Source organism: Elephantulus edwardii, unplaced genomic scaffold (assembly GCF_000299155.1).
Source record: "Elephantulus edwardii isolate Elephantulus edwardi_28Jun2011 unplaced genomic scaffold, EleEdw1.0 scaffold00067, whole genome shotgun sequence".
Classification (NCBI taxonomy): Eukaryota; Metazoa; Chordata; class Mammalia; order Macroscelidea; family Macroscelididae; genus Elephantulus; species Elephantulus edwardii.
The window spans coordinates 10,878,824-10,900,577 of NW_006399817.1; the positions used below are offsets into that span (position 1 = coordinate 10,878,824).

Here is a 21,754-nt window from a genome sequence, read left to right on the forward strand (position 1 = left end):
ACCAAAAACAAATAAAATCAGGCCTGAGGGCCGCATATTAAAATCACTCACCTTTGACTTGGTAGAAATTGTCTGGAGTAGATTAGAGAGAAAATGAACAAAAATGAGCTGATAATTGCTGAAGCTGAGCACTAAATCAATAGATTCTATAAGTATATTTTCTCCTTTTATATATGTTTTCTAAATTCCATGTTAAACTATTCAATAGGAAAAAAATTAAAAGCATATAGAGACTATGGTATATATGTAGACAGTTGCTATCAAGTATAGTAACTGCCAGAATTTTAAAATTCTGTGTTAAGTAATAAAGAATCAGGAGGAAGGAGACTTGACAAGAAGTCTATAAAAATAGAGATATTAATATAAAGTATAATTTGCTTACATTTTTCTGGATGGTGAATCATTTTAGAACACATCATATGGAGAGTTGACAGAGCCATAAGTGTAGACATTAAAGGAATCAGGAAAACAAAGACCCAGGCTCCTGTGTGTTGGATATAAGATATTCCCAGAAAGACAACGGCTGCATTTAGATTCATAAGCCAATAAAACCTGGGTGGTATAGAGAACAACAACAAAAAAATACCACTGAGTGTACATTAGATAGAAATTGGTAATCTTAATACAGATTAAAGCTATGAAAAGAAACAAGAGTTTGCAGATAACATTTATTAAATGTGCTAATAAGGTGAAGACATCAGTTATATTCTTATTATTTGGTTTCTAGTTAGAAAATATGTAGAAAGAGTGACTGGTATTTTCTCCAAATTGCAGATTCATAAACTTTGCTAAAGGAGCTGATAGTATATATGTTAAGCTTTACATGTGGTATTTACTCAATTAAGTTGCTAAACCGAAGAAATGTTGTTGTTGTGTGCTCTGGAGATGGATATGACTTGTAGTGATCCTATGAACAACAGATCTGAGTCCTGTCCTATCCTGCACCATTCTCATCATCTTGGATATTCTTGGGCTCATTGCTGTAGTCACTGTATCAATCCAGTTCATTGAAGGTCTCCTTCTCTTTCTATGACCCTCCACCTTTCCATGAATGATGTCCTTTTACAAGGAATAGCCACTTCTAAGAATATGCTGGAAAAAAGGTCAGATTAAGTTTCTCCATCTTTGCCTCTAAGAAGCACTCTGGCTGTACTTTTTCCAAGATCAATCTGTTCTTTTGGAAGTCCATGGGATATTCAGTAATATTCTTCAACACCAGAACTCAAAGGCATCAACTCTTCCTCTGTCATTTTCATTTACTGTCCAGGTCTTAGATGCACAGATTAAAATAACCATTACCTAAATCATAGTGATCCTCTAAACACAAATCTGAGTCTTACCTGTGCCATCCTCACCATGTCAGATTTGCTTGAGACCATTGTTACAGGCATTATGTCAATGAATCTTGTCATTTTCTTTTTCTCTGACACCCCCCCCACTTTCATCAGTATGATGTCTCTATCCAAGGACTATCCTATCTTCACAACATGCCCGAAGTATGTGAGATGAAGTTTTACTATCCTTGCCTCTATGTTTTCACTTCTTCTGAGAGAGATTTGCTTATTCTCTTTGCATTCCATGAGATGTTCAGTATTTTGTTTTTTAAGCTGTTTTTTTAAAGTTTAACTTTTTTATATTTCTTTCTAGCATTGATTTTTTTTGCACCACCATTTCACCATTAATTCAGAATTTAATATCTGAAATCATCTTTCATTCATCCCTCTTATCTACATTTTATATCTCATTAATATAAATCTTCCTTTATAGAATGGCAGCCAGAAGTATAAATTTTAGTCACAACTCTGGTAATCACATTATCTGTGATCCTTTGGAATTCAGATCTTTATAAAGGAGATCATATCCTCTGGGTAGGGTTTTTGTAAGGACTGAATCCAGAACAAGGACTGCATTATTGAATATTTACTCATTCACATCTCTTAACCTCGAAAATAATTTCAGCCTTTCATTATTTTACTTTTAACAGTTTTGTCTTTTACTTTATAAAACTCCTTGATGAGGATACTCTATTCATTTATTCATATCTATAAGACCAGAGAGTCCATAAGGTTTTCAAAAGCATGTTATTTAGGAAGTAGATGGCCCATCTTGCTTTGTAGTCTGTATTAATCAGAGAGCTTCATCAAAAATCTATGAAGAGAAGTGTGGTATCACGATTGGAGGGAGACTCATCAAAAACCTATGTTATGCAGGTCACACAAACTTGCTTGCTCAAAGTGAGGAGGACTTGAAGTACCTGTTGCACAAGATCAAGGAATGCATCTTTCAGTATGGACTGCATCTCAATGTCAGAAAAGCAAAGATTCTTGCCACTGGACTTTTGGGTAATGCCATGATGGATGGAGAAAAGCTTGAAAACATCAACAGCTTGATCTTGCCTACATCCACGATTAACACCCTTGGTACCAGCAGTCAGGAAATAAGGAGGCACATTTCACTTGGGAAAGTCTGCAATTAGGGGCCTCTCCAAATTATTGAGGAGTAGTGATGTCAATTTGAAGACTAAGGTGCACCTGATTCAGTCTTTCTGATTACTTGTTATGCATCCGAAAGTTGGACCATGAGTAAGGATGACAGAAAAAGAATTGATGCTTTTGAGTTGTGTTGTTGGAGAAGAGCACTGAACATCCTATGGACAGCCAAGAGAATGAATGATATGTCTTGGAGAGGATGCAGCCAGAGTGCTCTTTGGAGGCAAGTATGATGAGACTTTGCTTCATGTATTTTGTACATGTTGCTAGCAGGGACTATTCCATGGAGAAAGATATGATCTGGGGAAAGATATGATACTGGTTGATGGTGACAGCTGCAATGAGCTCTTGTATGTCAGGAAGTGTTAGCATGGCACAAGTTAGAAAAGGGTTCAGATATATTGTTTATGAGGTTACTAATTAGTTGTATTTGACCTGATGGCACCTAACAACAACAGTACCAGAGTGCCACAAAACATGAATAATAAATAGTGAATTAATGAATTGTATAAAATCTCTTACCAGAAATCAATAAAACAAACAATAAAACTAGTCAATAATTGGCATAGGTAAGTAACAATGTGAAGCATGGCCATGCCGTGTAAAACCAATTTACTATAGTCCACCACGATGACATACTGGAGTTCAAATGCTCATCTTAAACCATTCTTTCATACGCTGCCAGCTGTACACTGAGCTGCAACTACAGAATCTGAGAGAAACTAGAGCTGAAAGCAATGCCATATTACAGTTCTTTCAGTCTTCGGGGATTTTACAATTCAATCTCTAGTAATGTTTTTAATTTTTTTAAATTTTAAACATTGTTAAGAAAATCCAGAAGAACACTTCAGCATACTGCATGGTGATCTAAAGCTGAACTGCTGTAAAGAGGGTCAAAAATATAATTATTCCAAGACTTAGATATTTTAAAAGGTATTAGAGACCAAAGAATTATAATGCTGAATATCTATGTATAGGAGATTTCACATAAAGTAATGAATGTATTTTAACAAATACCATCCAATCTATTGATTGTGTAATTTTCTAAAAGAACTACCCAACAGAGGCATGTTTAGAGATATATATCTTTTTGATTGATGAATGGGACAAGCCACAGATAATTAAGGGTGAAATTGTATATGTATCAACTGTGAAAAAAAAATAAAAGAAACAAAAATACACAGTCTTCCAACTCACCATTAAAATTCCTTTCATCTCATAGCTCACTAGCAAATTGAAAATATAAAGCACTTCTCACACAAAAAGTCAAAGAGCAAAGCACTAAAGCAAAACAAATACTAGTGATTAAGGAAAATTGAAAGCAGCAGCAAAAATATGTTTTTCAGTCTACTTTTAAATACAGACTGAGAACTGCAAATAACTGGGAGTGCAAATAAGTGGTATTTCTTTTTTCTTCATGATGCCATAGTGTTGAATGCAAATAACAAAAGAAAGAAAAGATAAAGGGAAATAACCTTGTTGCTGCAAACCTCAGCAATCCACTTGAGATTACTTATTTTTAAAATTCACCTCAATTTATTCAGTGATGATTTTGAAGTAACTCACATATTTTTTTGTCATTTTTGACTGACCACTACGAACATGCTTTAGGCTATGTTTAAGTGATTTAAAAAAGAAATGGTTTCAAATGGTTTTTCATAATTGAAGATAATATCAAAGGCGGAAGTAAACTTTTTGCTCTTTACAGTATCTGGTGGACAATTTAAAGGGGACAGAATGTTGTATTCTACACTGAGCAATATTAGCATAATTCACAAGGAGATTTGTGAGGCTTCAACAGGTAAAAAGACCTGTTTAGAAAAGTTACTTGAGAGCTGATGTTATGGTGAATGTTTATGAACAATTGTCACTTTTAACATGAACAACAACCCACTGAACTATTTCAAAGAGTGCTGTGACAGCTATGTATTAGAGTTACAAAAATAATAAATAAATAGAAACTTTGTAGTTCTTCATTTTTATCTGCAACAAATGGTATTTCACAAAAAAGCTGTTAAAGGAAATTCAAATTTGAGGAGGAAGATCACTAGGCCTAGTTAATAGACGGTAAGATTAAAGTAAAAGGATTATTCTTAATAAGAAACTGGGGGAATGTTTCCCTCTCTTACTCTTATTCTCTGATACTTATCCATTCTACCTGTTTTCCTTCTTTTTATTTCCTTATTCCCCTTTCCATTGTCAATACATCAGTCTTAACTGTTTGAAGTACTCTTTTCTTTCTTTGAATACTTCAAAATCTTTGAATCACCACATATCTTAACATTTTCTAGTCCTGATATATATCTAACCAGTTTAAAAGAAATCAGGGAAGGTTTAAGAAAAAAAGAAGGCAGCAAGAGTAATAAACAATGCAAGAATACTCTCTCTCTTTAAATTTTCTTTAGCTTCCACAGTTATATTTATCTGGAGATTAATTCAGAAGGTATTTTCTAAATTATCATTTTGACAAAAGTAAAGAAGGGAGTGTCTGTTATTATTAGTACTATTGATGTTGTTGTTAGGTTCCGTTAAGTCAAGTATGATTCATAACGACCTGTGAACAAACATCTGCATCATCCTCATACTTACTGACATATAAGAGCCCATTGCAGAAGTCACTGATGACCCTCTACCTTTCCCAGCATCATGTCCCTCTCCAGGGAATACCCCTCCTACCAATACGTCCAAAGTGTGTGAGGTAAGGACTCATCAGTCTTGCCTCCAAAGAGGAATCGGGATGCACCCTTTCCAAGACATATCTGTTGGCCATATTCTCTTGGCCATCCATGAGATGTTCAGTGCTCTTCCTCAGCACCACAGCTCAAAAGTGTCAATTCTTTTTCTATCAACCTTATTCATTGTCCACCTCTCAGATGCATAGCAAGTAGTTGGAAAGACTATGGCTTGAATCTGACACATATTAGTCTTCAAACTGACATCACGACAACTCAATAATTTAGAAAGGTCCTGGCTTTGCAGGCGCCATTGCCTCAGCAGTACAGTTGCTCGCTCCGCTCACCCCAACCATGGTCAATCCCAGCATGTACTTTGACATCACGGCTGATGGCGAACCTTTAGGCTGCGTTTCCTTCTAGCTGTTTGTGAATAAAGTCCCAAAGAAAGCAGAAAACTTCAGTGTTCTGAGTATTGGGGAGAAAGGATTTGGTTACAAGGGTTCCCGCGTTCACAGAATCATTTCTGGGTTTATGTGCAAGTCCATCTATGGGGAGAAGTTTGATGATGAGAACTTCATCCTGAAGCACACAGATCCTGGCCTCCTGTCCATAGCAAATGCTGAATCAAATACAAACGGTTCCTAGTTTTTTATCTCTACTGCTAAGACTGAATGGTTGGATGGTGAGCATGTAGTTTTCAGCAAGGTGAAAGAAGGCATGAATATTGTGGAAACCATGGAACATTTCCAGTTCAGGAATGGCAAGACCAGCAAGAATATCACCACAGCTGACTGTGGACAACTCTAATTATAATCAGTATTTCATTTTTTTTTCTTAACATGTTGCCACACACTTTTAAATTGACGACTGTGCTTAGAAACACATTTTTTTCCTTTCAATGTATTACAGTCATTTGCGGCAATGTGTTAATGACCACATCATTCCTTCTATAGCTCCAGAGATCACCCTGAGACCCACAGTGTGCTTGCAGTGTCTGTTAATCTTTGTGCTCTTGCTACATTTCTTTTGGGTTCCATGTTTTCTTTATTCCTCTCCAAGGTTAGCAGGATTGTAGAGTTAAATTTATGACTCAAATAAAAACTAGACAATAACAAAAACCAAAGGTCTTTACTGCAGATTTTCCCAGTGTAATGTGTCTCCTTATTTCCTGACTGCCAGTGACAAGGGTGTTAATTGTGGATCCAAGCAAGATCAAGCTGCTGACAGTTTCAGTATGCTCTCCATCCATCATGATGCTGCCCATCAGTCCAGTGGCAAGAATCTTTGTTTTCCTGATGTTGAGATGCAATCCATACTGCAGGCTGCATTCCTGATCTTGTGTAACAGGTTCTTCAAGTTCTCCTTACTTACAGCAAGCAAGATTGTATCATCTGCATAATGTAGGTTATTTATGATGTCCCTCCGATTGTGATGCCACAATCCCCCGCGTAGAGTCCAGCTTCTCAAATAATTTGCTCAGCATACAGATTGAATAGGTATGGAGAGAGACTACAAACCAGGCACAGTCCCTTTCCAATTCCAAACCATGTGGTACTCCTCTGCTCTCTTTGCACAATAGCCTCCTGGTACAGGCATAGGTTCTTCCTTAGAGGACAGCTATCTGGCCAACAGATTGGAAGAGGTCCATATTTGTTCCCATTCCCAAGAAAGGGACCCAACTGAATGTAGACATTATTGAAGAATATCACTGATATCACAGAAACTAAAATACTATTGAAGATCATTTAAAAATGGCTGGAATAGTACATCTATAAGGAACTGCCAGAAGACCAAGCAAGGTTTTAAGGAGGCCATGGCACCAAGGATGCAATTGCTGATGTCAGATGGATTCGGGCTGAAAGTAAGGAATACCCAAAGAATGTCTATTAGTGTTTTATTGACTATGAAAAGGCATTTGACTGTGTGGATCATGACAAGTTGTGGCTGACACTGAGAAGAATGGGAATCCCAGAGCACTTGATTGTGCTCATGTGGAACCAATACCTGGTTCAGGAGGCTGTTGTAATTATTAGTATTAGATGATAGTATTTGTTAAACATGACGAGTGCCAATATAAATAAATGTTTAGAAGTACTAGTGATTTTTTTAAAAGCTATTTGCAAGCTTGTTCATCAAACAACTCAGAGACTATTATTAGTATGAATTATAACTATTTGATGAACTGCTTTGAATTTGTAGGCTGAAATATACTTTGCAAATTATGACTTTACTATTGAAAAATACACATAGATTTACATTGTATTTCACTCTATAAAGATGATAAATAATTTTTCAATCAGGTCAGTTGCTAAGTGTCATAAAAAGTTGCTATGTTCATCAAACGTTTCCAAAGGAACCAGGCTAACACAGAGCAGTCTCAACCTACGTGCATTAGAGTCTAAAATCAGAGGCACTTGGTTCATGTATAAAAAGCCAAAATCCACTGTCATGCACTGATTCTGATTCATAATGACACTGTTCCATAGGGTTCTCGAGGCTTCAGATCTTTATAGGAACAGTTTGCTATATCTTTGTCACACAAAGCTGCCAGTGGATTTGAACCACTGATTTTTCATGTAGCAGTCCAACACTTAACCCACTTTGACCCCGTGGACCCTCTATGTCTAAAACACTCTAAAAATGTACTCTTAATTCCATTGTAGACACATATCTAGAATCTATGTTGGATTTTTTTAAAACTACCTTTCCAAATGGCAGTTCCTTTGACCTTGCCTGCTGTCTTGGTCACGTACCCTAAGAACAAAATTTCTTTGTTATTCTCTCTAGCAGAGTACAAGAGATCACAATCTATTAAAAATGGTCTTTTTAATGATTGTAAAATAGATACAAGATTCAACAGCATGCAGGGTCTTTCTTGGTGCACAGTATTAGACCTTTTACAATGGACTCCCATGAACAGACTTGATGAGGAAACATTTTTACAAAACTACCAGAAAAAAGAAAATCTGTCTTGTCTTAAACCAAACTGGCATGTACCTTTGACCAATTATGAAATCCCATTTTTATTAACCTATAGCTGCCAAATCCTCGCTTCCAGATATCCCGCTTTTAATCCCCTTGACAGTCTTCCAACAAGTTATGAATTTCGTAACCTTTAGCTCCCATTCCAACAGTACAAGGCTCTACCCTTTCACCCTGTGACAATGTTTCCAGGTCCTGACAGCCTATCCCTCTTTAATATCTTTTATCTAAATAGACTTTGTGAAGTTCTTCTACAACACCTGTTTTGTTGCCTTTCAATGCTCTCTCCAGATTGCACTTGAAATCCCTTTTCCTAATTGCTGTGGAATTGTTTTCAATATTTGCTTGATCTTCCAGATCACCTGAAGTATTTGTTAAAAATATACATTCCTGGCTGTCTTCCCAGGAAATTCTAATTCAGGAAATTAAGTGAAAGCAACTGAGAACTATTTTTTTAGCAAGTTCTCCAACTGATTCTTAAGATTAGGCAAAAATAATCCAGAACTGTCACTACTCTCAACTTTAACTACCTTAGCTCTATCTGGATGGTTCTAACTCATGACAACTCTGTGAATGCCATAGCAGAACTGGGTTCCCGAGGGTTCTCTGTGGTCTTTTAAAAGTGGACTGATATGTCTTTTTTTCTGTGCCTCTAGGTGAATTTAAACCTCAAACTTTCTAAGAAATAGCCAGAATCTTAACCCTTGATGTCACCTAGGAACTTGATTTATTTGTTATTGTTGTTAGGGGACAGTGAGTTTATTTAAATTCTTACTGAATCCAGAAGAACTGGTTAAACGTCTTGACCAAGTAGAACTGCCCCATAGGGCTTTGTTTGGGAACTATATATAGAAGCAGATCACCAAGTTTTTCTTTCACAGGGCTAATAGGTAACTTAACACCATCAACTTTTAGTTTAACAAATGAATGCTTAACTGTTTGTATTGATAATTTCTCCCTTCCAATTATTTGAACAGCTTATTTATTTATTCTTTTTTTTCCCCCTCACTGTTTTAATATGTTTTTATTCGAAGCATAAAAATAGGGGTTAGGTGCTATTTATTTATTCTTAAAGGTGCTATTTATTTATTCTTAAAGCTGGTGTCTAAGTTCCATCTCAAACCATTCTGTCAGAACCTCTGGTGATTGGACCCTACCAGGGACATTTTTTGGCAATCTTTAAATGATTGTCATATTCATATAGAATTAAGAATACTGTTCTCAAAATAGGAAGGCCTAGTAACTTGTCTGTATCAAGTTGCATGGCTAACCCAAAGGTTATGAGTCTCTGATAGTTCAAATTCACCGGTTGTCCCTTGCTTGAAGAAAAGATGGGCAGTCTCCAGGTGTGATTTATACCCTCAGGAAAGCCATTGGGGTATTTGCTATGAGTCAGAAGTGATTTCACAGTATTTGTAACCCTAATGGTATATGGCATAATATGTTGGGTTATTAGCCTAAAGTTCAGTGGCTTGGATCCAATATCAGGATCTAAGTTTCCTCCCATAAATATGTTGTTCCTTCCAAATATATTGTTGTTGTTATTGTTGTTGTCATCATCTGCCATCGAGTCAGAACTGACCCATAGCTGATCCTCCAGCAGGGTTTCTGAGGAAGTAAATCGCACAGGAGGAGATTGCTCATCCTTCATCCACGGAGCAGCTGGTGGACTTGAATTATGTCCCTTTGGGTCACACAAAGTTAGGCCAAACTCAGAAAACCAATGGAGGGTGAATGTGAGTTGGAATAGGCCTGACTGGTTCTCTTTTCTTTTTTGCTTCTCAAACATGCTCAGGATACTAAGAATGTATGATAAAAATAGTGAGATGATATGTTTTTACTTCTGATGATTCCTTAAGATAAAAGGCATGATATTTGAGTATATACAGGAATCAGAAATGTTTCTACATGGGACAAATATTATGCAGGGTCAATTTGAGTAGGTCGCAGAGATTCTGTATTTTTAGGGTTGACTAAATTAGATTCTTCCCGCCTCCGCCCCAAGAATGTTACTATTTAGGACTCTAGTAGCCCACTAGCAACAAAATATGCTATGCAGATGAAAAGCAAATTATCAGGTGAAGTAAGTAGAAAAACTTGGAAGCAAGATTTGAGGTTAATTTTGGTAAGATTTAAAATTATTGCCATAAACAGATTTAATTATCCACTCGACCCCATTTGCTTCCAGGAAAGAATCTGCACAGGTGTATTTACTGTGGCAACTCTTAATTTTACACCTCAGATCTTGGAAAATGCTTAAAGAGCCAGGTTCCAATCTGGATTATAGCACAAGGATGTTGGCAGATTGTCCTGTCTCTTGATTTCAGGGAGTTTAGCTTTATTCTTTCAGTGAAGTATATAGTTGAGGAAGATCCAGTACCAGATGGTAATGTTGGCTGAAGTGGTTTTCTCACCTACATTTGGCAGCTCTACTCAGAAGTAGTGTTTTTGTTGCCTGAGATTCCAGTCTCTACTATTTAACATGATCATTAGGAAGCTTTAGGTGGTATAGGTGCAATGACACATCTCATTAAAAGTCTGGTAACTATGAACATCTGACATCTGTACTGAAAGTAGGACTGGATGTAGTCTTCAAGTAATTAAAATAGACAATCACTTTGAATCCATTCAATTGCTGCAATTTGTTGTTTTTTTTTTTATTTTTTAAGGCATCATTGATACTATATTGTCTTTGCTTATAATTTCTGGACATGTTTGACATGTAGAAAAAGAGCACAAGTTCATAGATTGTTTATCTTAAAAATGACCTTGCTTTAAGGGGATTCTTTCTTTATCAGCATTAGGCAATTATTTTACCTAATGGTTTATTCATCAAATATTACTATTAGTAATGGAGTTGCTTCAACAGTTTAAAAAAGAAAAAGTCATTTATAGATCCATCTTGAAATACAATGTTGTGAGTGACAGGATGATGTTCATACGCATACAAAGAAGTCCAATAAATACTACCATCCTTTAAATATATACACCAACAACCGGAGACAAGGAGGAAGAAATAAAATATTTCTACCAACTTTTACAGAGATTGAACATGCAATCAAGATATAGTAATAATAGTGGATGACTGGAATGTAAAAGTTGGGTATAGGAAGAAGGATCAGCAGTTGGAAAACATGGACATGGTGACAGAAATTAAGCTGGAGACAAAATGATAGAATTGTGCACAATCAATGACTTATTCATTGCAAGTACATTTTAAAAGATACATAAATGCAGGATATACACATGGATTTCACCTGATGATATCCATAGGAATCAGATTGGTTACATCTGTGGAAAGAATCACTGGCAAAGCTCAATATCAGCTGTGACAACTAGGCCAGGTGCTGATTGTGGAACAGACTACCAACTACTCAAATGCAAGTTCAAGCTGAAGCTGAGGAAAATGAAATCAAGTCCCACAAGCAAAATTTGACCTTGAGTATATTCCACCTGAATTTCAAAATCATCTCAGGAACAGGTTTGAGGCCTTGGACATTAATGAGTGAATACTGGATGAACTGTGGGAGAATATCAAGAATATCATCACGGAAAAATGCAAAAGGTCATTACAAAGAGGAGAAAGGAAAGGCAAAGATGGATTTCAGAAGAAACTCTAAATATTGCATCGGAGTGCTGGGAAGACAAAGCAACAACTGGAGTAACATGTCAACAGAGAACTGGCAGATGTGCAGGTTGGGTTTAGGAGAGACCTTGGTACTAGAGACATTATAGTTAATGTTAGATGGATCTTGCGTGGAAGGAGGAGTGGCATCCACTTCCATAATAGCTTGCCTCCGGAAAACCTATGAACCTGGAGAGAGGATGAGAGACACCCAAACGGACTCTCCATCATAGGGTCGCTATAAGTCACCTGCAACTCGACGGCACTTAACAACAACAACAACAACAACAGATGGATCTTGCCAGAAAGTGGAAAGTACCAGAAGAATGTCTATCTGTGTTTCATTGACTATGCAAAGGCATTTGACTGTGTGGATCACAGCAAACTGTGGCTGACTCTGAGAAAAATGGGGATCCCAGAATACTTGATCATGCTGATATGAAACCTATACTTGAACCAGGAGGCAGTCATCAGAACAGAGCAAGGAAACACTGCATGGTTCAAAATTGGGAACAGTGGGAGTCAAGGATGTGTCCTATCTACATATCTTTCCAATCTATCTGCAGAACAGATTATTCAGGAGGCTGGGCTCTATGAAGAGAAGTGTGGCATCAAGATTTGAGGTAGACTCATCAACAACCTGCATTATGAAGATAACATGACCCTGCTTCCTAAAACTGAGGAGGACCTGAAGAGCTTGCTGCAGAAGGTCAAAGACTGCAGCCTTCAATATGGATTGAAGCTCAACATCAAGAAAACAAAGATTCTCACCACTGGGATGATTGGCAGCATCATGATAGATGGTGAAGAGATTGAGATTGTTGATAGCTTCAATTTGCTTGGCTCCACAATCTGCACTCTTGGTACTAGCAGCCAGGAAGTGAAAAGATAAATTGCAGTGGGAAAGTCTGCTGTCAGAGACCTCTCCATAGTACTGAAGAGCAAAGATGTCAATCTGGAGACTAGGGTGCTCCTGGTACAAGCCATGATCTTTGTAATTACTTGCTATGCATCAGAGAGCTGGACAATGACTAGGGATGATAGGAGAATTGATGCTCTTGAGCTTTGGTGCTGGAGAAGAGTATTGAATATACCATGGACTGCTAGAAGAACAAACAAGTTTTTCCTGGAGTGAGTGAAGCCAGGTTGCTCCTTGGAAGCAAGGATTCTGAAGCTCCATCTGACATAATTTGGAAATGTTGCAAGGCGGGATCAGTCCTTGGAGAGGGACGTCATGCTTGGGTGGGTAGAAGGACAGCACAGGAGAGGAAGACCTTCCATGAGATGGATTGATTCAGTTACTGGGTAATGGGGATAGGTGTGTCTGAGACAATAAGATTGGCAAGGGATAGAGGAGGGTTTAGGGCTGTTGTACATGGGGTCACTATAAGTCTTAGGTGACGTGATGGCACATACAACAACAACAAAAGTAATGATTTTTTTTTTTTTACATCTCGTGTACTGCCAAAAGAACAAACAAATCAATCTTGGAGAAAGTGTAAGTAGGGACTCTTTAGAGGCAAGGATGGTGAAACTTCATCTCACATACTTTGAGCCTGTTGTCAGGAAGGACCAGTTCTTGGAAGAAAATATCTCATGCTGGGAAAAGTACAGCATCAGAGAAAAGAGAGGAAGAGCCTCAAAAGGATGGATTGACACAGTTACTGTAACAACGGGAGTGAGCACATTGGAGATCATAAACAGAGGACAGGATGGAGTAAGGTTCAGATCTGTAATTCAAAGGGTTGTTATGAGTCATAGTCGACAATCGATTCTAGCAACAGCAAATATGTGTTAAGATACTTTATGTTTAAACTATACCACAGCTTTCCAGGATATTCTGGTGTTGTGATCAAGGGTCTTGAGGTTATGAGAAATTAAGGAACTTGCCAAAGGCCATTGGAAATCCTAAGAGCCAGGATTCTTCAGCTTCCTGGCTTCCTAGCAGGGTCTCTGTCCCTCTTGTTACCAACTCTTGTAGTGTGCAAGAATAGTGTCAACAATCAGCCTTATAAACTGCAGTATGTAACTGCTCATAAAAGTTTCTCTGAAGCTTAGTATTGAATACACAAAAACAAAACAAAAAAAGTAAATCCAATCAGACTTGGCTTTTCTAGTAGATTAGTTTTATGTTTTAAAAATTTCTAGGTGCTTTAACTTTAGGGTTTTTTTAGCCTTACATTATTCTTTCAATCAGATATTTTAATTAATTTGGGAAATAATAAAAATCATAGCTCTAAATGTGTTCATTTGAAATTTGACTTGGCTCCTCACAGCTGCATAAATTCATTTTCACCTATTCCCCAATCCCCTTCTTAAAGTCCTTAAGCGAGAATCCACTGGGAGTCCCCTCTGTTTCCCAAAGGAAATATTTCATTCATATAATGTCTCCTTTGTAATCAACACTGAGAAATGTCACTTTGATTAAACACAACTCTGAATGACTAAGACCACAGTACAATAAATTTTCCAGAGCTATCTTTCAGAACAACTGATTGCTCTCCAGTCTTAATCCTCCAGAGTCTTATTTAATCAAAGTGATGTTGCTAATTAAGGATTAAAACCTCCGAATAGAATAAAAACGGATTCTTCTTTCTCCTTTGGGCAGGTCAAGGAGGCAGATTTTGCTATAAGGAACTAAAGAGTCTGTTCTACTGTTGCTAAAATTGCATTATTCTCTGACATTTGAACTTAATCCAAAAGACCTGAATCCTTGGTAATGTTAATACAATTAGAAAAAAGAGGGAGTAAAGAGAAAGTGGGATTAGGGAGGAAGGAAGGAAGAAATAACATGAGGAAAGAAGGAAAAGGGGAGAAAGTAAGGGTGATATGAGGAAGAATTAGAAAATAAAGAAAAAAACTGACAAGGATAGCTACATATATACCAGAAAATATTTATCCTAATGTTTTTATGCTTGGATATGAATTTTCTTTAAGCTAACTACTTGATGCTGTCTTTGCATTACTTTGATCTATTGTTAACTTGCCCAGAAAGACTCGGAACAATTTGGAAAAATATTATCAATCTATTTCACAGAAAGGAAGAAACGAAAGACTTAATGTATCTATTAAAAACAATGCAGCCAGTATGAGTACAGTGGCATCTGACCTTCACTAACTCTGCAAGAGGGATGACTTCATATTAACAATATCAACAGCAAAAAAACCTACTCCTGTGAGGGCAGGTATGTCCCCACACTCCCATACTTTCTTCTGCCAATTTTTTTTTTCTTCTGCCAATTTTAACACAGACACTTCTACTGTTCTCAATGATACTAGGTTTGTTAATCTGTGGCATTGACCACACAGAATTCACCGACAATACTCATAATTATGGGATTTATTAGAAAAGTAACAGGTTGCAATTTAAAAGTAACAGGTCAGAAACACTAAGGAAAAAAATTGTTCAATCAAAATAATTTCTTTTCTACTGTGCTTGCAGGGGGCCTCCCTTTAACCTTCAGTTTTTATTAGATCCTTCCTTGTGATCCTGGGCAGTGTTCAAGACTCTCTCAGTTCTGCCAATAATGGCATGCATCCCCAGCTCTCTGCCAGTAAGCTGAGACAAAGGTTCTCTGGTCGATTTGGCCCTGTATGGTGGCAATTCTAGCTCAGTTCTGTCTAACAACAGTCTCTGGATCCCTGCCACCTTCTGCTTTTACTGTGCTGATGTCTAATCTAGTCTTCAACCAGCGCAGTACTTTCTGGCCCAAAAGAATGTAATGTTGTTCTATTTTCTTCCCTGAACCTGTTCCATTTAAGCCTTTTGGATGGCAAAACTGACCAACACCTCATTAGTAGTCTAAACATCTTATTTACATGATGTTGTTGTTGTTAAGTGCCATCGAGTCTTAGACGACTTACAGCGACCCTATGAATAAAAGACCTGAGCACTGTTCATAGAGTTTTTGGAGGCAAGCCATTTCAGAAGTGGTTGCCACTCCTGCTTCCAAGCTTGTTTTAATTGGGAAGCTCCACCAAACACTGCACCCCTCCCAAGGGCCCTAATGGGTTTTTTAATAGAAGGCCTTATCACATCACCTCACTTCCCTTAGAGAATCAACATTCCACCCTACCACTTAGCAATCCCAGCCAAAGCTTCTATAGAACCAGCTCCTGTAGATGACTCTCATAGTGGTCTCCAGTGCTATGCTGACTACCAAAAAGGATTTTTACATAGGAGGCCTTATCACATCACCTCACTTCCCTTAGTGAATCAACATTTCACCCTACAGCTCACCAATTCCTGCCAACAGCTTCTGTAAAACCAGCTCCCTTCAAAAAAAGGTGACTTTGGTGGCCTAGTGAATAAAATGTTGGACTGTCAAGCCAAAGAAAGGTCCACTGTTAGTTGATTCCAAATCAATAATGCAAAAGCTCTGGTGGCCTAGTGGCAAGAAGCTGCATTGTAATCCTGAAGGCATGTGATTCGAGGTTACCAACTGGTTACTCATGGGGGAAGGAAAAATAATCTGCTCCTTGCAATTAACTGCCCCTGAAAATCCACTGGAGTGTTAGCTATGGGTTGGTTTCGACTTTACGGTACACAACAACAACAACATAATAATAAAAAGGTGCTATATAACTTTTCTATGTTATTTGCAAACCGATCCAGGCCATGGTCTTCCCAATTACTTGGTGTGCATCACAGAGCTGGAGAATGGATAAGGATGACAGAAGAAGAATGGATTCCCTTGATTTGTGGTGCTGGAAAAAAGCATTGAATATATCATGGACTACTAGGACAACAATAGGTTTGTCCTGGAGAGGGTGAAACCAGGCTGCCCCTCAGATACAAGGATTTTTAAGTTTCATCTAACATATTTTGGGCCAGATGCAAGGAGGGACTAGTCCTTGGAGAGGGACGTCATGCTTGGGAGGGTAGAGGGACAGTGCAAAAGAGAAAGGCCCTCAATGAGATGGATTAACTCAGTGACTAGGGTAATGGGGGTAGGTGTGTCAAAGACAATGAGGTTGGCACAGGATAGAGCAGAGTTAAAGATCTGCTGTACATAGGGTAGTTATGGGTTACAAGCAACTTTATGGCACATAACAACACAACAACCACAACAACATCTGCAGTATTAGCCTAAAAGTTGGCTTTTCTTAGCCATTACATTAAGTATCTTCTGGTCTCCAGCTACCTTAACTGCAGACACATGGTCTTGCAAATTATCAAAAGCTGTGGAACCAGGATAAGAGAAAGAATCCTTCCCGTACTGAGTAGCAAGACTGTGACAGCAATAAATTTGTTGAGCAAGACTTGAAGGAGACTGGATCAAGACCTGATTGAAAGTGAGATCCTGGTGGAGAGACACTGGTAATGGTAGTAGAGAGACTGTGACATTGCTGTGGAGAAACTGGGAAAATGTGACCTGAGGCTTCCTACATTTTTGCTGATCACAGTTAAAGATTTTGTTCTTTTTACCGGATGCTTGAAGGAGAAGTGACTTATAACTACTCTGAGGCAAACCTTGCTAGATAATTTTAATTTCACTGATGAACTAAAACTAGAGTGTAGACTAAGTGAGGAGTTGTGCCTTGAGACTTCTGGACTAAACTTGAATTTGCATTGGGTAATATTCTTTGCCTCATCCAGTCTCAAACTTACTTGTCTAATATACCTCATTCTTAATACCCCAACTGCGAGTCTGTGAGTCAACAACAAATAAATGAAACTCTTGATATAGGTGTGGATCTAGAGGCTCCAAGGGATTGGGCTATGGGCTCTTTATCTGCTTTCTGCTCTGGGACAGTGAGAGGTTGTGCTATTCTCATTCTCTCTGACCTTTTCAGAGAGACACACATGGTCCTGTCCTCCCATGTCTTATTTCATGCTCTCTAGACACTAACAGATCCCTTTTTGGGCTACAAACACCCTACATTTCTGTAGCTCTTCCTAATATGATGAAAGTAAAAACAAATTTCTAAGCCATATAAAATAATCAGCTGCACCACAGTATTGAAGATCTAGTTAACTCTCTTTGATTAGTAACAACAACAAAGAAATTCCAACTGTTGAATTACTTTCCTCTTAAATAAAAGTTTCATGTCATTTTTCTTGGTTTCTATTATCAGTAGAAATTGGCTTCTTTAAAACTCACATATCGGAACTCGTGTAAGTTAAAGATTCAGAGAAGGAAAGTTTTGTTTACTTGGAACATGCTTTTTTATATTGGGGATAAAGTGAGTGAGGAAAAAAAGAGTACAGAATGAAACTTTAGTAAATTGTAAAATACTTCTTTCATACTTCTCTTCTTTCAGAACTAGCTTGTGAATTTATAATCCCTTATAAATTAGTCTATACAAGATAGACATAATAACTACAGCTGTCTCCATTTACAAGAAAAGTGATCCAACAGAATGTGGAAATTATTAAACAATATCATTAATATGACATGAAAGAAAAATATTTCTGAAGATTATTCAAAAATGGCTAGAACAGTACACAGAAAACTGTCAGAAGTTCAAGCAGGATTTAGAAGAGGTTGTGGCACCAGGGACATCATTGCTTATGTCAGATGGATCCCGATTGAATGTAAAGAATACCAAAGAATGTCTATTTTTGATTTATTGACTATGCAAAGTCATTTGACTGTGTGGATCAAAATAATTATAGCTAACATTGAGAAGAATGAGAATTCCAGAACACTTAATTGTGCTCATGTGAAACCTAGAGATTGTGGTGCAAATAGTATATAAGAAAACACTGCATAGTTTGCAATTAAGAAAGGAATGTATCAGGGTTGTATCCTCTCTCCATACTTATTCAATCTGTATGCTGGACAAATAATTTGAGAACCCAGACTCTATGAGGAAGAATGTGGCATTTGGATAGGAGCAAGATTCATCAGTAACCTATTATTTTGCATATAAAATAACCTTGCTTGCTGAAAGTGAGAAAGACTTGAAGCACTTGCAGAAGAAAAAAGACTACAACCTTTGGTATAGACTACATCTCAACATCAAGAAAATACAGATCATCACCACAGGACCAAGTCAACATTATGATAGATGGGTAAAGAATTGGAACTGTCAATGATTTCCTGATCAACAATCAACCGATCTTCCTTGGATCAACAAACTTGATATCAGCAGTCAGGAAATTAGGGTATTCATTGCATTGTGACCTCTCCAGAATGCTGAAAAGCAATGGTGTCAATTTGAAGATTAAGGTGTGCCTAATTCAGGCCATGGTCTTCTCAATCACCTGCTATATATTAGAGATCTGGACAAAGAAGGAAGAAGAATTGATACCTTTGAGTGTGGTATAGCAAAAGAATACTGTCTATTCCATGGACTGCCAAGAGAACAAACAGATAATGTCTTGCAGAAGGTGCAGCTGGAGTGCTCCTTGGAGGCAAAAAAGGTGAAGCTTTGTTTTTCATACTTTGGACATGTAGCTAGATGAGGCTATTTCTTGGAAAGGGACAATCATGCTTGAAAAGATGGGGGGAGGGTAGCGAAGGAGCAAAAGACCCCCAATGAGATGGATTGACACAGTGACTTCAGCGGCCTTGAGTACTTCAGAGATGTTGAGAATGACTCAGAATAAGGCAAGTTTCAGATCGGTTGTTTAGAGGGTTGTTATGAGTCGTACTTAATTTGTGGGCACCGAACAACCACCATTTACTGATTATTGACTACAATGGGTCAAGTTCTCTGCCAGCTACAAGTATAAATCATTGCCTGTAGTAAAATTTAAGAAAAGGTTTTCATTATCCTCTTTATAGATGAATACACTACTACTTACAGAGAATGAATTACTTGATCAAGATCAGGCGCTTTTGCCAGGTAGAGACATCTACCAGCCTTGTTTGGTTCATCACATTCTATTCGGCATGAAAGTCACTTCATACCTGTTTTGGTGGAGTGTAAATATGTCAAAGATCAGGAAAGGTTCTAGTAAGCTCTATGGATTTGTTCTTGACTCTTATGCTCCAATCATAACTGACTGAATAATTATAACAGAAATTGTCACTGTAATTTACCAAGGCCAAACAATTAAAAAACTGAATGACTATCATTAAAATGAGACTAAAAAGTAAATGATGATAAAACTCCAAAGAAGATTGTGTTTTAAAAGAAGGAAGGAAAGGTGATGAGTGGAGAGAATGTCAGAAACCTGGTTCAGTGTTACCTACCAGTTAAAAAATGACATTTGTAACTTCAATCCTTTCTCCTGGAGACGGTAAGCACCCAGTGGACAAACCATGGCTCTTATCCCTCCTGTGCCGAGGCAGATGGTCAACAAAGCTAAGTAAAACAATTCCTTCTGCTCCTTCTTAGTTATGCTGTTAATTACATGGTAAGAGCCAACAAAGAAATCTTCAGAGGGAAAAACAACCACAGAGAGCAAAACAGTACCTGTAGAAAAAGGGAAAAGGGAAATACAGAACAGACTAATAAATTACCAAATCAACTCTGAAAGTAGCATCATTATGTGATTTATGTTACTTGCTGAAATTTTGCAGATAAGCTTCTTGTTGTTATATGCCTTCGAGTTCTTTGTGACTCATAGCAACCCTATGTACAGCAGCCCTAAACACTGCTCTATCCCTTAACAGTCTTGTTGTCTCTGACATACCTACCCCCATTTCCCCAGTGACTGAATCAATCCATCTCATCGAGGGTCTTCCTCTCCTGTGATGTCCTTCTACCCTCCCAAGCATGACGTCCCTCTCCAATGACTGAGTCCACCTTGCAACATGTTCAAAGTGTGTCAAATAAAGCTTCAGAATCCCCGTCTCCAAGAAGTAACCTGGCTTCACCCTCTCCAGGATGAACCTGTTTGTTCTCCTAGTAGTCCATTCAATATTCTTCTCCAGCACCACAGTACAAAGACATAAGCTCTCATTCTATCATCCCTAGTCATTGTCCAGCTCTCTGATGCATAGCAAGTAATTGCAAAGACCATGCAGGCGCACCTTAGTTTCCAGACTGATATCGTTGTTCTTCAGTACTTTGGAGAGGTCTCTGACAGCAGACTTTCCCCATGAAATTTGTCTTTTAATTTCATGGCTGCTGGTCCCAAGAGTGTTGATTGTAGAGCCAAGCAAACTGAAGCTGTGAACAATCTCAATCTATTCATCATCGATCATGATGCTGCCAAGCAGCCCAGTGGTGAGAATCTTTGTTTTCTTGATGTTGAGCTTCAATCCATATTGAAGGCTGCATTCCTTGACCTTCTGCAGCAAGCTCTTCAGGTCTTCCTCAGTTTCAGCAAACAGGGTTGTGTCATCTGCATAACTTGTTGATGAGTCAGATAAGCTAATCTTTTTCTAAATAAGTGTTCACCTAATTCAGAATTCTAGCTTTTGAATTATATTTTCTCTCAGAATGTAAAAGCAAATCATGTCTATTTTAATGTAATTAAAACAGCTGAGAAACACATTAAATGGAAACTAAGATGTGTGTAATTTTAACCTCAGAGATAGCTACCATTAACAAGGGTCATTTGTTCATAATCAATAGTGACAGAAAACTTAGTTTCAGCTATATCAAAATTATTAAACACATTTTTAAAAAATATAATTTCAGTTTCTTTCCTTTTAGGAAATAATATATCAATATTATATATTCACTATATCCCCCCACACAGAGAGCAGACAGTTGAGGGAAAAGGGGAATATGAACTAGGTAATGTAACTCAGAAGAACAAAGAAGGGTTGAACATTCTTCTCACAGAGACCATAATTGAGGACTTAACAGTACAATTTAGTTCTGTGTGATTCCTAAAGTCCTGATATTTTGAAAATATTTTCATACTGTTTTTCATCATGTAAAACTTTTACAGTGTCAGAGGGTACTTTTTTTTATTTTAATTTTTCAAATAAAGAAATGGGCTTTATAAAGTTAAGTGATTTGCCAATGTCACAGAGCAAATTCAAAGCATTCTTCCTACTTTTGAAATTTCTATTGCCATGTGACAAAATATAATACTTTTCAAAACTATAATCTCTTATTAAATTATAAAAGTAATG

The 21,754-nt window shown here is 37.5% G+C and overlaps 1 protein-coding gene across 1 annotated transcript in view; it reads right to left on the reverse strand.

The window, feature by feature from the left end:
* SLC15A5 (solute carrier family 15, member 5) overlaps positions 1 to 21,754 on the reverse strand; it is a 136,087-nt gene that overhangs the window by 107,159 nt on the left and 7,174 nt on the right. The window contains exons 2-3 of the mRNA XM_006888436.1: positions 19,916 to 20,138; positions 383 to 552 (exon numbers count right to left, since the gene is read on the reverse strand). Of these exons, the coding sequence (XP_006888498.1) occupies positions 383 to 552; positions 19,916 to 20,138 (393 nt within the window). The remainder of the gene's footprint in view (positions 1 to 382; positions 553 to 19,915; positions 20,139 to 21,754) is intronic.